Genomic DNA, 14,311 nt, shown 5'->3' on the forward strand with positions numbered 1-14,311 from the left:
TTATTATCAGGAAAAACAAAGTCAGTCATACTTGGGAATAATAGTCACATTTTGGAATCAATAAAACACGCTGGTATTTTTGAAATGTTTAAAAAGAATTATTTTATAATCTATACATGTATCAAGCCATTACCTTGTCTACCTAAAACCAGTCGAATAATATTGTATCTCCCTCATATCACAATAAAAAAGGAAGTCATCAACATGCATAAAGTTACATTCTACAATGATCACACTCTAGTACACTTTTATCCCTCCGCAAGGCCGTCCTAGCACGTCAGTTTCATTAAAGCCAACTGGAGGCCCCCAGGGGCACAAGGGGTCACGCGCAGCACTGGGAAGCTGCCCGCAGCCGCCACAGCACCAGTTCGCTCCCCGCCAGGGAGGGACCCACGGGCGCGGCAGCCCTCGCCCGTCTCCCTGCTCCCCTCCGCAGTGTGCTTCAGTGGGTCCGCCTGTTCTGCTCCCCACTCTGTCTCTGGGGAGTCCTCTCACCCCATCTACTTCTGGCCTCCACCACAGCTCTTGTATGCACAAGTAAATAAATCTTTTTCATAAAAATAATAAAATCAGCTAGAATTGAAGTCAGAAAAGTTTGGGTTTTTTTTTGGAAATTCTTTCTCAGCTGCTGCTTGACGTGGGAGTCAACTCCCCAGCCCCTGCGCTGTGCTGTTGCTGGACCTGTGACCTGGGACGTCCCTGGAGTTCTCATAGTCAGAGGTGGGCTAATCAAGGACTTCCCCACCAGGCTAGTGAGGCTCCAACGAGTGGAGACAGTTACTGAAAATTCTTAGGACTCAGCCTGGCTTAAAGCACACCTTCAAAAGGGTTTTTACTTCACTTGTATCTAAACATACAACCACATCATCAAGTGTCTGGGTTTACTGCACATTTTACGGCCTCACACTTAAATCGCATGTCTTCCACTTTGGATGACTTGTTTTTTTCTGAGGAAGCCTTGAAGAGCTTTTTCCTGAAATACTCACTAGCGGTAAGTTTCCATGTGCAAAACAGTTTGTTTTTGCTATCGTTTTAAATGACCTTTTCCATAGTCCAAACCGGTTGAGAATGACACTCATATCCAGTGTGGAAACACTGTTCCCCTGCTCGGCCTTCTGTGTCATAGGTGATGCTGGTTTTCAGGCTTCCAGAAAGGCCTGGGGTTGGCAGTTAGTTATGGACATTTCAAGGGGCATGAAAGGTGAGTCCTTAAGAGAACCAGGCATCTGGACACGAAGGGGGCTGCCCCGAGATGGGGGGACACTGCCTTCTGTGACGGCATTTTGGCTCATTGTTCCAGAAATGCAGATCTTCCGCAGCTTATGATGGGATTTTGTTCCGACGAAGCCATCCTAAATTGAGAACATCTAAGTAGTCGAACTTGCACCTAACTCACCAAGCCTCGTGTCTTCGCCTGGCTCTGGCCCCGTGCTGGCCGGCAGTGCCCTGTGGCCGGGCGCCATCTAGCAAGAGCCTGGGCACGATGAGGGGCTGACCGCCAGCTGGGCGTGACGCGCACAGGGCGAGCAGCCTGGTGTGCAGACCCTGGGGGCCACTGCACTGAAATTCGCGACAGGGTGACCGGTGCGTAGCAACAGGCCACCAATTTCTCTGTCTTCCCATAGGGCTGGCGAATAGCTGTGGGAGGTGGACCCGCCCCCAACACCCCCTCCACCAACAGCCCCCCACCAAGGCAGGCTGCGGGGGGGGGGGTTGGGTGGGGTTGCCGCTCACTGCCTGTGTTAGCAGGTTCAGGTCTTTTTTCTCTTTAAGATGCATGTATTTATGCATACACAAAGATCTGGGGTGTAGGTCAGGAGTGTATGGGGTGAGAGGACTCCCCAGAGACAGAGTGGGGAGCAGAGCAGGTGGGCCGACTGAAACACACTGCTGAGGGGGCCAGCAGGGAGGCGGGCAGTGTCTGGGGATAGCTGGGTAACGCTGCATCTTTGACCCCGGCACCACCAGGTTCAGGATCTTTACTTACTACTTAAGCTGTTCGAAAAGGGAGGCGCCGAATGGTGGGGCTAGAGGGAACTGTGCTCAGTGAAACAAGTCAGAAGGAAAAGGAACATCAAGTGCCCCTCTCATGGTGGTGCAAAGGGTTAAGCGCAGCACTGCGAGGCTGTGGCGGCCACTGCAGCAGGAGTTCTATTCCCAGGCCAGGGAGTGACCACAGGGGGCAGCACACCTGTCCTGTATCCCCCTGCTACCCTCAGCACACCTGTCCTGTATCCCCCTGCTACCCTCAGCACACCTGTCCTGTATCCCCCTGCTACCCTCAGCAGTGGGCTTCAGCATCTGCCTGGTCCCTACTCTGTCTCTGGTGAGTCCTCCACCGCCCCCTGCACCTCTGGACTGTACCCTCAGTTCCCTATGCGTAAATAAATAGTCTTATCTCTATGCATAAACAAATACTTTAAAATACATACATCAGATGGTCTCACAGGGCGACTATAGGGGAACCAAATGAGACATCAGGGGACTAATAATAATAATACAAAAGCCAACAGTTATAAAGCAGAGACATCCTGCAGGGAGCGGGGAGGGAAGACAGGGGACGGTGGTGCAGGGGGTGGGGGGGCTCTATGGGGAGACACCAGAGGGGGGCACACATTGTGAACAATGATGCCAAATATATATAAAATTAAAAGAGAGCCGGGGCCAGGCCAAATGCCTATAATCACAGTTTGGCTGACAGGGGCTGGGGCGAGGTCTGCAGGCAGCACACAGAGTCACAGAGAGAAGGAGCCGGGAAGGTGCGAGCCCCTTGGCTGGGAAACTGCCGCGCAGAGTGGGGGCCAGCTCCAGCGCGCCAGAGGAGCCAGTCAGCCAGCAGCCCAAGCCCCTGCCGGCTCACCACGGGGGGCCCCGGGGCCAGGCCCGTCCACAGCGTCTGAAATGGCAGGACGCGGCCTCCACCTGCCCCTGCAGAGGCAGGTTACCAAGGGTGCCCGCTGACTTCCACTTAGCAGGGCCGCTCTGCCCGCAAGGTCATTGTGGGCTCTTGCCTGGCCCGTGTCTCCTGACTGGTCTTCAGACATGCGTGGCTGCTTTCTAACTGGTGTGCCCATCCCAAATGCCCCCAGATTCCCCTTGCTCGATGCGCACGGCCTCTCATCACTCAGCTGGCACCAGGCAGTGCTCAGGACACTCTGTCCGCAGGAGGGTGTGACACTCGCCGAAAAGATCAAATTCCAAAGCACAGTTTCTACTGGACACCTCACGTTCAAGCCCAAAGTAGAGTGGACAATGGAAGTGAACAATGGCCAGTCAGGCCTGCATTTCCTCCGTCCCTTCCGCGTGGGTGGCATAAACGCCCCATCCTGCTAGCGGGGACTTGGCCGTGGGACGGACTTCAGCCAGGGGTGCTCGGGGTCTTCCCGGGGAAAGGCAGGGTGCACTGCCCAGTGGGGCTGGCCCCCTCGCCCCTGCCTGAGCCCCAGAAAGCGGCCCCAGGAGGATGAGACGGGGAGCAAACTTGGACCCACCTGCCCGTGGAAGCTACTTCCAACCTGGGCCAATCCCAGGTGACCCTCAAAGCACAGCAAGTGACTTAACCTGCCAAGAGGAAAATAAGATGGGGCACATCCCTGGACGCGGATCCAGCGCGGCCCACAGAAGAAAGCACAGCAAACAAACAACGGGGGCGGAGCTTAAAATAATTAGGCTGAATGGGCAGAACCAGGCCAAAAGTCCCAGAAGACGCACATTAATCCGAGTGGCACAAAACAGATCGGGAGTTGTCTGGGACGTGGCAGAGGTGAGGGCAGCCAGGGAGAGGGGCTCCCAAGGGACTTCTGAGTGACGGCTGTGGCACTGCCTTGACCCAAGGGGCCACAGATGCATACCTATGTCAGAACTCATGGCGCCTCCCTGATGGCACAAAGGATTAAGTCTCAGCGCTATGAGGCTCCTGCAGCCACTGCGTCACGAGTTTGATCCCCGGCCAGGGAGCGACCCGAGGGCGCAGCAGACCTCTCCCATCTCCCCTCTGCTCCCCTCAGCAGTGGATTTCAGTAGATCTGCCTGTTCTGCTCCCCACTCTGTCTCTGATGAACCCTCTCACCCCTGCACCTCTGGCCTGTACCCCAGCTCGTGTGCATAAATAAATAAATCTTTTTAAAAAATTCATAATTGAGCAGTATTTGAATTTAGGATTTTTCTCTTCTATACACATACTGGGTGGGATGGCTTATTGAACTCCAAGGTCATCATATCTACATGTTCAATGTGTTAGATTTATAAGAATGCTGAAGTCCTGGAGAAGGTCTGTCAGCCAAATATATAACGGAAGTCAAGCACATATAGTCATCGTGACTGATAATGCAATATGAAATGCTTAATGGAGCTTAAGTTTGCAAACGAGAGCAAAATTAATCAAAGCTTCCTTAAAAATGATCACAACATTTTGCTAGACCTATCATTAAAACAATAAGTTATTCAAGCTGAAGTTAAAAGCTTAAGGGCAGAGTAGGGTCATTCCCTTTATGTTGACTTTAATACAATGAATTTTAATTTTGAAAACCTCAGCACACCCCAGAATGTTTTTTTCTGTGCACAAACATGTGAAATACCTTTAAGGGTATCAAAATACATTGATATTAATGCATTAGAGGTCACGTCCACTCAGGGTCGAGAGACAGTGTAGCCATCAGCAGACCCCACAGAGGATGGGGTCCCTGGAGGGCGGGGGAGTCACGGGTGGCACCATCTAGGTCAGCGTGACGTGAATGGGCCCTCCCTGGCCTCGTGCTGGTTCCCATGCCTAGCAGAGGGCTACCTGGCTGGACAGGTATGCAACCAACCAGAACAGTCCCTTGTTCAGGTACGGTCGCCCAGCCCCCCCCCCCCCCCCGGCCACCTGTCAGGTGGCCCTAACCTTTCCTTGTATGAAAAGAATCTGGAGAAATATTAACATTCCTCACCCTCCCCAAACTGAAAAGTATCTGAAAAAAATAATAATAATAAAGCTTCCCAGTAAAACAGGAAGAGCAGGAAGAGGACAAGTTTGCACAAAGCTGGCTCAGTTCTGCTGGGAGATGAAAGAGAACAGCCGGGAACTTTCCTTCTCATCTGTTTTGCATTCACCAGAAGAGGGAGGGTCTGGGGCGGCCCTGTGCACACCACAAATCTTCGGATTTGTGTCTGTCACCGCTCAGGCAGCAGCTCTCTGCCAGGGTTTGGTCCGCCTCTGAGTCCCGCTGACCTCTCTGGACCCACCAGGCTCAGCGGGCCAGGCTGCTACCCAGAGACAAACAAATTGCTTCGATCTGGAGCGTCTGGGCTCAGGAGCTCAATGTCTGCCCAAGCTAACCCGCAGACCAGAAAGGAGTGGCTTCCTCCCTGGCAGCCCTTCGTGAGAGGCTGTTACCCTGCAGGTGCCAGGGAGGCTCTTCCACCTGCAGTCAGTCTTCTGCCTCCCTCTGGTATCAGGAGGGCGGGCAGTGGCGGATTTGAGAAGCAGCCACCCTTGGCACTCAAGGCTTCAACGATCTGCAGCTTTGCCTCTGCGCAAGCTCACCAGGCCCCTTCCCCTCTGGCCCTGGGTTCTCTCCCGAAGCCCCCACACTAACTAGAACAAAGCCCAGGCTGTCCTTCCTGGCTGCGGGACCCTGCAGGTGGGCCCTCCCCTCTCGGAGACCTCGGTCCCCCACGCACTCCACTCCAGCCCCACTGGCTTCCCTCAGCGCCCCGCAGAAGCATGTCCCTGCCTCAGGGACTTTGCACTCGCTGCTCCTTCTGCCCGGACAGCTCTTCCCCTGGTTGGTGCAGCTGCCACGAAACCTCATACAGAGCTCTTCTCAGACAGGGCTCCCCCAAGGGCTGGCCTGACCACCCTAGCTCGGCACCCGCCCACACACCTGCCCTGCTCCTCTCCACAGTGGGACCCTAGTCAGTCTCTCTGTAACACATATCCGGCCTGAAGATCTCCTTGTTTATGACTTTGTGTCTGTCTGGTGCCTCATACAAAGGGAGCCTCTGGAGGGGAAGGGTCTGCCTGGCTTGTGCTGTCATTTCCCCAGTGCTTAGACGAACGCTCGGAGCATGGCTGGTACCCAGAGAATATTAGCTGGCTGGTTCCCCAGTGTCAGGGCCTTGCAGGTACAGGTAATTGACAAGTGGCCAAGCAGAACTCTCCAGTGTCCCTGGAATGCCACAGACACCCAAACCAGGCAAAGGAAGGCTGGCCAGTTTACCTGGGGGCAGGGCGGGCTTCGCGTAGAAGGCCAGCGCAGCAGGGGTTCGGTGAGTCTGTGGGCAGTGGTTGTGGCTGTGCAGGATGAGGGCAGGAAAGGAAACCCGCACAGGGCCCCTCGGTCATGAGAAAGCGCGTGGGCCGGGCTGCTGGGGAGGCGACCTGCAACGGCCGCTGGGAGGTCGCCCCCCGCCCCCAGCTGACATTCTGCTCCTGTGGTGTCGAAGACTGTGACACGGAGGGTGACTCAGTCAGAACTGCATTTCTAAAAAGATCCCTCTGCCAAAATTGGAGTTGCCCAGGTCCCCGGCCCTGTTATGACCATATTCAGGCATATTCCAAAGGGCTGTTGCCCTCTTGCTAAAGATAGTTCGCCTTTCTCTGGGGCAATAATGTCACAGCACCGAACTTCAGGAGTGACCCCGGCTGCCTCCCCCTGGGTTCACGCTGTCCTGGGCTGCGGTCTGCAGCTGTGCGCCCTCACGTCTCACCCACGCGGCGGCCTCTTGGGGGCTGGGGACAGGCCAGGCCCACAGTGGCAGCACTTGAGTTTGGTCCACCCCCGTGTCGCCCAGGCTTGGGTGGAGACCCAGCACCCTCAGCAGTGAGACAGAATAACGATAGCGTCTGTCTGGCAGGGACGGCGTGAGGATCCAATTAGTTAATATCGATTGTGAAACACTAGGCAGAGTCCTGGATCAAGAGTGTTATGTGAAGTATTTGTGGTTATTTTTGGCCAACACAGTTTCCAGTTCCAGAGTGGATCCCGTAAACTTGACGTTGATGGGACGAAAACATGTGTCCAGGCTCTACGCACGCGTGTGTGCGCACCTGTGCTCCCCAGCCGGGAGCTGGGCGGGCATGCGGCACCCACACACGCCCACTACCGCAGTCCTGCTTGTGCCCGACAGACTCGGGGTGCCGTACACACGTTACCTTGGTATCCTCGCAAGGGTCCTATAGGACGGGAATCACCCCCTCCTTTCTAAAAATGGGGACAACTGAGGCGCAGAGAGGGGGCCACTCGGCACGGCCCAGCTGGCAGGGCACGTCTGCCCACCTCTCCAAGAACCTCACGCCCTCGAGGGCAGGGGCCCAGCACTCCCACCGCTGCGTCCCAGAGCCATGCCTGGGAGCAGAGGCAGCAAGGCGGGGTGTGATGGGTAAGCTCATGTGTCCGCTAGACAGGGCAGGGGTGCCAGGGAGCTGGGAGACCTTCTGGTGTGGCTGTGTGACGATACTGGCCTGCGACTCAGTGAAGAGATCCACCCTCCCTGCGTGGACGGGCATTCCCTAAGCTTTGAGGGCCTAAACTAAAATCAAAGATGGAAGAAGGATGAGTTCTCCCTCCGCTGCTCCTGCCTGCGACATTGGGTCCCTGGTTCTCCGGGGCTGGGACTCAGGGCTGGAGTCAGCGGTCCTTGGTTCTCGAGTCTACACCTGCGTCGGCGTCGCTGGCTCTTAGACAGTGACAGCAGTGAGTATCCTCCGACTGTCTCCATGCAGCCCGGGGTCCCAGTTCCCCACAGAGCCCTGTCTAGTACATCTACACTCTAGGGCATCCTATTGTGCTCAATTACTAATGCACCCCTCAAAAATGTTGCCATTCTAAATAATGCCTTTTGCAGCAACATGGATGGAGCTGGAAGGGATCATGCTTAGGGAAGTAAGCCAGAAAGAAAAAAAAAATACCGGATGGTTTCACTCATAGCAGGAGTGTAACAGATCAGGGTGGAAAATAATAATAATGATGAACAGCTATATACCAGAGACATTTTATGAGGGTGGAGTGGGGAATGGGGTCAAAAACGGTAGGGGAGGGAAACACACTGGATGATGGTGATGGCACACGGGTGATCTGGTGATGGGAAGCTCACAGGGATGACAACTGAGATGGAAAAAATGCACAAAATGATGTAAAAATAAACTATTATGTTATTTAAAAAAAAATGTTGCTGATCTGACCCTAGAACCCATGCACACGATGCCTTCTGTCAGGTATGTTATCCTATGCTAACAGGAACTTTCCAGATATGGGTAACAGAGATGGGAAGATTATCTTTGATGATTTGGATAGGCCCAATGTCATCATGCCAGAGCGAGAGAGGAATCCGTTAGAGGAAGGCCCACTAAAGACTGCCGTGATGCAGCTACGAGCCAAGAGGTATTCCAGCAGCTTCTAGAAGCTGGAAGAGGCAAGGAGTGGATTTTCTCCTAGATGCTTGAGGGAACCACCCCTGAGGCTGGTTTGACTTCACCCTGCAACACTGATTTGGGACTGCCAAACTTCTAACTGTGAGATTACATCTTTAAGTCAATAAATGCATGGTCACTGGCTGCTGTGGCCAGAGGGAAGCCATTAGTCTTTATTCTAGCAGACCTCACACAGTAAGGAAGGGAGGGGCCTTTCTCATCTGCCTGAGTCCCCCAGGCTGGGTAACCCAAGCCTGCACCTGCACACACACACAACTACTTCTCAGGGGTATGTGGATGTCTGAAGGAGATAGAGGATTCTTCCAGGTGATAATAGCACAAGTCTGCAGAGGCAGGGCAAGAAGCCAAAATTCAAAGCCATAGGAACTGGTGTTGCAGCACAGAAATGCAAAAGTCCTAATAAATCACCAAGCAAGAGACTCAGTGCTCCTTCCCACACGCCCATGCCTGTCCGCCTCCCAGCCCCCCGGGTCACTAAAATGAAGGTGAGATCTATATTGAGTCACACCAAAGGGTGCCTGCTTCGTGTCATTAGGGAGAAAAGCAGGTTCTAGACAGAGTCAATCATAGGATCCCATTTTTGTTAAAAAAAAAATATGCAGACTACATGCATGATACATATGTAACACAGAGGTGTAAGGGTCTGTGAAGAAATGAACAAGGGGCTGATGGAGATTATGGACAGGTGCTTTTTTTAATTCACAAAGAACAAGATGGCTGGTGTAATAAAAAAAAATAAAGTTCAATTAATTAAAAAAAAAAAACAAAACAAGAAACAACGGAGCTTTCTGTGCTGGGTCCACGTTATGCCCTTTCCGGCCAGACTCCAGGGCCTCGCTGAATGGCAAGCAATGGTGGCACCATTAGAGTGGCTGCGGGCGGGCTCAGGAGAGGGAATGATGAGATGGGGCCTTCGAGTCAGAAAACCTACAGACGACCGCGAGGGCGGCTTCTGTCCAACGACCCACGGCCCTCAACGCGGGCCCACTCTGGGGTGCCGCAAGCCCGCCCTCACCGCGCGGCCCCTCGCGCCCAGTACACCCCCACGGCACACGACCCTCTCGAGGGCACCCACCAGGCTTCCTGGCAGGTGTCATCCAAGACCCCAGTGAAAATACAGATGCATCGATCACTCGGGGCTTCTATCACCCCCACTCACCGCAGCCCCCCTCTTCCTGCGGTGGCGTTTTTTGTTTTTATCATCTGAACGGGTTACAAAACCACACTCCCACGAATAGCATAAATAATGGATAAGGTGTGTGCGTGTGCGTGTGCGTGGGGGGGACAGGAAGGGGGGCTAACGTTCTGAGAAATTCCCGCAGGGCCCGGCAAGGCAATAGCAAACGCATTTCTGCTGTATCATTTTTAACTGTTTGCAAACTTCTGCTGTGTGGACGTGTAGCGGCTGCAGACTTCGCTGCCGCTGTCGGGTGAGATTTGCTGGGAGGAGTTTCAAAGAAGGAGAGGGAGTCGCCGCGGGGGTTGGGGAAGTGGATGGAGAGGGGACGGGAAAAGTGTGAGCGTGCGCGGCGCCCGACCCGCCTCCGGATCCACAAACCCGGCATCCAGCCGGCTCCCGGCTGGGGCTCGCGCCTCCGGGCGAGGCCCCTTTAAGAGCCAGCGCGCGCCCCCGCCCCGCGTGCGCACACTTTCCCTAGCAACCGCCCCCGGGGAGGAGGAGGTCCTGGCAACGGCGCGGCTGCCGCGGGGTCACGTGACGGCCGCAGCTGGAACGCGAGCGCGCGCCCCGCCGGGGCCTGAGCGCTGCGGCGCGTGCGCGAGCGGTGCAGCACCGGCCGCGGGAGCTGGGAGTATTATGGGCTGTGGGTGCCGCTGAGCAAGATGGAGCTGTCTGCAGTGGGCGAGCGGGTCTTCGCGGCCGAATCCATCATCAAACGGCGGATCCGAAAGGTGAGCCGCCGCCCGGGGCAGGACGCCGCTCCCCGCAGCCGGCGCCCGGGACCGCGGGCTTTCGGGGCGAAGCGGTCCCGCTAACCCCGGCTCTCTCGCTCACCCCCGCGCCGCCGCCGCCTCGCGTCCCCGCATCCTCCCCACCCCCATCACCCCCTTTTTCCCTCTCTGTTTGGCAGGGACGCATCGAGTACCTGGTGAAATGGAAGGGGTGGGCGATCAAGTGAGTGCCGCGGGGTCCAGGAGCGAGGGGGGAGGGGGGGCGGGCGCCCGGGCCTTTTTTCCTGGGGGGTCGCGCCCGTTTGCGCCCTGTCGTGCGCCGCTGCCCCCGGCTTGCCTCTTTATGTCACGCTTGTGGGGCTCGGCAGGTACAGCACTTGGGAGCCCGAAGAGAACATCCTGGACTCGCGGCTCATCGCAGCCTTCGAGCAGAAGTGAGTTTGGGCAGCTGGCCGGGCGGCGGGGGCGCCGCGCGGGGAAGCGGGGAGCCGGGCGGCCGCGCGGAGTGGGGCCCGGGGAGGGGCTCGTTTTAACCTTTGGCGTTTCTCGCCGCAGGGAGAGGGAACGTGAGCTGTATGGGCCCAAGAAGAGGGGACCCAAACCCAAAACTTTCCTCCTGAAGGTAACCTGGCCCAGCCCCAGCAGTCCCCTCTCGGGCCCCCGGCCCCGGCGCAGCACGGGGCCTGCGAGGGAGGGACAGACCCGCGGCCGCCTATCTGGCGGGCGGCCCTTTCCAGAGGGGCCCCAGCTGGGCAAGGGGTGGTTGTGAGCCCCTGACTCCGGAGCCGCTGGCAGCAGGCCCTGGCCAGCTGGACAAGAGGGGCCTGGGAGTGGGGTGCCTGGTTTGGATGACAAACCAGGGGTCGGGGCTGCTGAAGAAGGGCACTGCTGAGGCAATTGTGGCAGGAGGTCGCTTCTGCATGCGGAGGACAGCCCTCCTCTCCCCCAGCTCCCGAAGGGAGGGTTTTAACCGGAGTTAGACCCCAAGGGGGGTAGGGAGAGGAATTTGGGAACCACCTGACTCCCTGCCCCCAGGGTCTCCCCTCTGTAGGATTTGTTGTTGTGTCTGCTTACAACCTCATCAAGGGGCCCGATTTGTATTTGACCTTAAATCGTTGCACTTTGACTTTATGACTGGACCTCTGGCCTGGGCGCTGAGCCTCAGTCCCCTATCCCCTGTTTTCAGGGGGGTGCTAGTAAGGATGGGGGTGAGAACAGTGAAAGCTTAGCACATTAGCCTTAGGGAGGGAGGGGGACCGAGTGCTAGTGGAAGCCATCTTAGAATGGGGGGGGGTTACATATTTTATATATTTGTTGAAAGAAAACAGAGCTTGAGAAAGGGAGGATCAGAGTATGGGGTGGCAGGTGGGGCTGCAGCAGACCTCCTTGGGTAAGCGCAGTTGCCCCATTATTGTGCAGGTTGTCTCAGGCCCCCTCCCGCCCCAGCAGCCTGTGACTTTGTAGCCATCAGCACAGGAAGGGCAGTTCCAGAGACGCTGTGCAGTATGCAGAGTCCAGAATCTCCAACGTGTCCAAAACATTCAAAGACCTGGGGGGTTGGGGTGCACTACACCCCACCTACCCCCAAAGAACTGCACATGTATGTGTAAGGATTTGCTTTGGACTCAAAGCAGAAGTGAAAAAATTGTTAAGTTTCCAGAACTCTCTGTTTCTGTGACATCCCCACCCCCCACCTGTACACACTGTAGGGGGTCTACGGAGCAGCCTTAACCCTTGATGCCTCTTAGGATGGCACCAGCCCAGCCGGGGGCGGGAGGACCGAGATGGCCTCTCAGTGCGGCTGCAGCACCCTCTAGTGGCGAAACACGTAATGACCATGAACCCTGATACGCAAGATGCCTTTTTTTTTTTTTTTTTGATCGCGCTCCAAAGTGAGCTGGCTGGGTCTGTCAGTGCCCAGCCCCCCACGTGGGTTATTTTTTTTTTAATCTATCCAAGAACACTGTAAAGTGGGGAGTATCATCCCCACTTCAGATGAGAAAAATCAAGGTCCAGTGAGGAAAGTGACTTCTGCACTCCCACCCCCCAGCTTCCTGGCTTCTTCCTGCCTCTTTTCTTCACCTTCACCCCAGATTGTCCACAGCAGGCTACAGGGGCAAGGTGGACACACACACACACAGGACACTGGAAGCTGAAGGTTTTCTGGCAGGGCGCAGCGGGGCAGATGAGGGGACCTTGACCTGAACCCCAGGGACAGGTAGCTGAGCGAGGCGGAGGGTGCCAGGTCTGATGGAGGCAGCTGGGGCTGGGCTGTGTGCACAGAATAGGCACATCCCAGGGCACGCAGGGTCCAGGAGCCCGTGAGGAGGACGGTACCCCCATTTCACACCTGGGGAAGCAGACGTGCGGGTTGGCTGCCTCACGGGTGTCCAGAGTCCGGGGGTGTCTAGGCCTTTGGCCCCCCGCCGGCTGCGCTCGGGCCCCTGGGACGCGCCTGTCCAGGTCAGAGTGTCCTGAACGCACAGGCTGCGGCTACCTTTTCCCTTCACAGGCAGACCAGGCCCTACCTTCAAAGAATTCTCAACCTGGGGAGGACAGAGGAGGGGGAGGAAGATAAGCCAGCCCCTTTTTAAAGAATAGTGACACTTCAGAATTACAAATAAGGACGATTGCTTGTGGAAAGTTCGGAAACCGTACACTTAAATATATTTCTCATCGACCCTCCCCCCATGCAGAAATCTGGTCCTTAATGAGTACTTGCCACATGCCAGGCACTGTGCTAGTGACAGTGACAGCCTGATGGCCTCACAGGCCCCTGCCAAAGCCTCCCGCCCCCCCCAAAGGCGGGGCTCCTGGCCTTAGTCTGGGCGGGTGTGGGGAGTCACAGCCTGTGTGCCGCCACCTGCTGGCCAGGGGAGTGTGCCGCAGGCAGCCCTCAGGTACTGGGAAGGCTGCTGCAGTGCAGAGGCTCCAAGCCACAGACCCCTCTCCCAGATGCCAGCGGGAGGGTGTCTTGGCCGCCACCCCTTCTCCCCCATAGACCAAGGTCCTCCGCCTGCAGAATCCCTGCTGCGCTAGGACCTGGCTTTCGGCAGAAGAGTCCTCTCCACCCTCTGGCCCCCACCACTGATTTTGGTCCCTGGCCCGAGTCTCCCCTGCACAAGCCCTGCCTCTGTCCTAGAGGTTCCCTCTGCTGGGGCTTAGGAATGCCAAGACTGGACCTGTGCCCCCAATCTCTGTTCCTCTAGGCCCACGCTTCCTCTGCATCAAATTGCTCCTTGTTGCTAATCGCTTCTTGTTGCTAATCGCTTGTTGCTGGTGGTCCCCAGGGGCACTGCCCCCTCCCCCATAGGGCTGTGGCCTGTTCAGCCCAGAGCCGCTGGCATGTGCTCGCAGGTCTTGCCAGGGAAGGAGATGCTGGCCGTGCAGCACAGTCAGTCAGTCTTGAGTCCCTTGCCTTGAACCTGGCCTCTCTGAGAGCCCCGCTACACCCACGTCTCCCCTGAGCTGGCAGGGCAAAGGCACCTGGTCTGGGCGCAGTTGCCTAGTCTGGCATCTGCCTGCTCAGAAGGCTGCTCTGCTGCCCCGCCCCCGGGCCATCTTGGCACGGAGACTGCGGTCCCAATCTCAGTCCTGCCCCCCCAAACCCGCGCGGAGGGTTGGAGCCAGGATTTAGGTGCTGGCTTCTAGTTCCACTGACACTGCTTTGCTCGAAGCCAGACCCAGGCAAACAGAAGAGTCAGGCCCAGAGGGGAAGTGCCAGGGGCTGGGAACAGAGGAGGGGCGGAGGGGCCGGGGTCTGCGCCAGGTGTGACCCCGGGGGAGGCAAGTGCTGGGCTAAGGGGCCCTGCGAGCAGGGTCAGCAGGACTGGGTGTGGTCAGGAGTGCGCCCTGCTCTCCTGTCACCTAATCGGCCCTTGGAGGTGTGCCAGGCTGGACTGGCACGTTCTCAGCGCCCCTGGTGGTCAGCCCTCCTGGGCAGCAGGGGCAGCTCCCGGCCCCTGGTTCTGCCCATGGCCAAGCTCA

The 14,311-nt window shown here is 56.6% G+C and overlaps 1 protein-coding gene across 1 annotated transcript in view; it reads left to right on the forward strand.

The window, feature by feature from the left end:
- Positions 1-10,186: 10,186 nt before the first annotated feature.
- The window catches only part of CBX6 (chromobox homolog 6), a 6,324-nt gene continuing 2,199 nt past the window's right edge, over positions 10,187-14,311 (forward strand). Inside the window, exons 1-6 of the mRNA XM_012735122.1 lie at positions 10,187-10,324; positions 10,504-10,547; positions 10,693-10,758; positions 10,880-11,009; positions 11,511-11,532; positions 12,073-12,175. Of these exons, the coding sequence (XP_012590576.1) occupies positions 10,256-10,324; positions 10,504-10,547; positions 10,693-10,758; positions 10,880-11,009; positions 11,511-11,532; positions 12,073-12,175 (434 nt within the window). The 5' untranslated portion in view covers positions 10,187-10,255. The remainder of the gene's footprint in view (positions 10,325-10,503; positions 10,548-10,692; positions 10,759-10,879; positions 11,010-11,510; positions 11,533-12,072; positions 12,176-14,311) is intronic.

This window comes from Condylura cristata, unplaced genomic scaffold, assembly GCF_000260355.1.
Source record: "Condylura cristata isolate star-nosed mole 26May11 unplaced genomic scaffold, ConCri1.0 scaffold00004, whole genome shotgun sequence".
In the NCBI taxonomy this organism is placed as follows: Eukaryota; Metazoa; Chordata; class Mammalia; order Eulipotyphla; family Talpidae; genus Condylura; species Condylura cristata.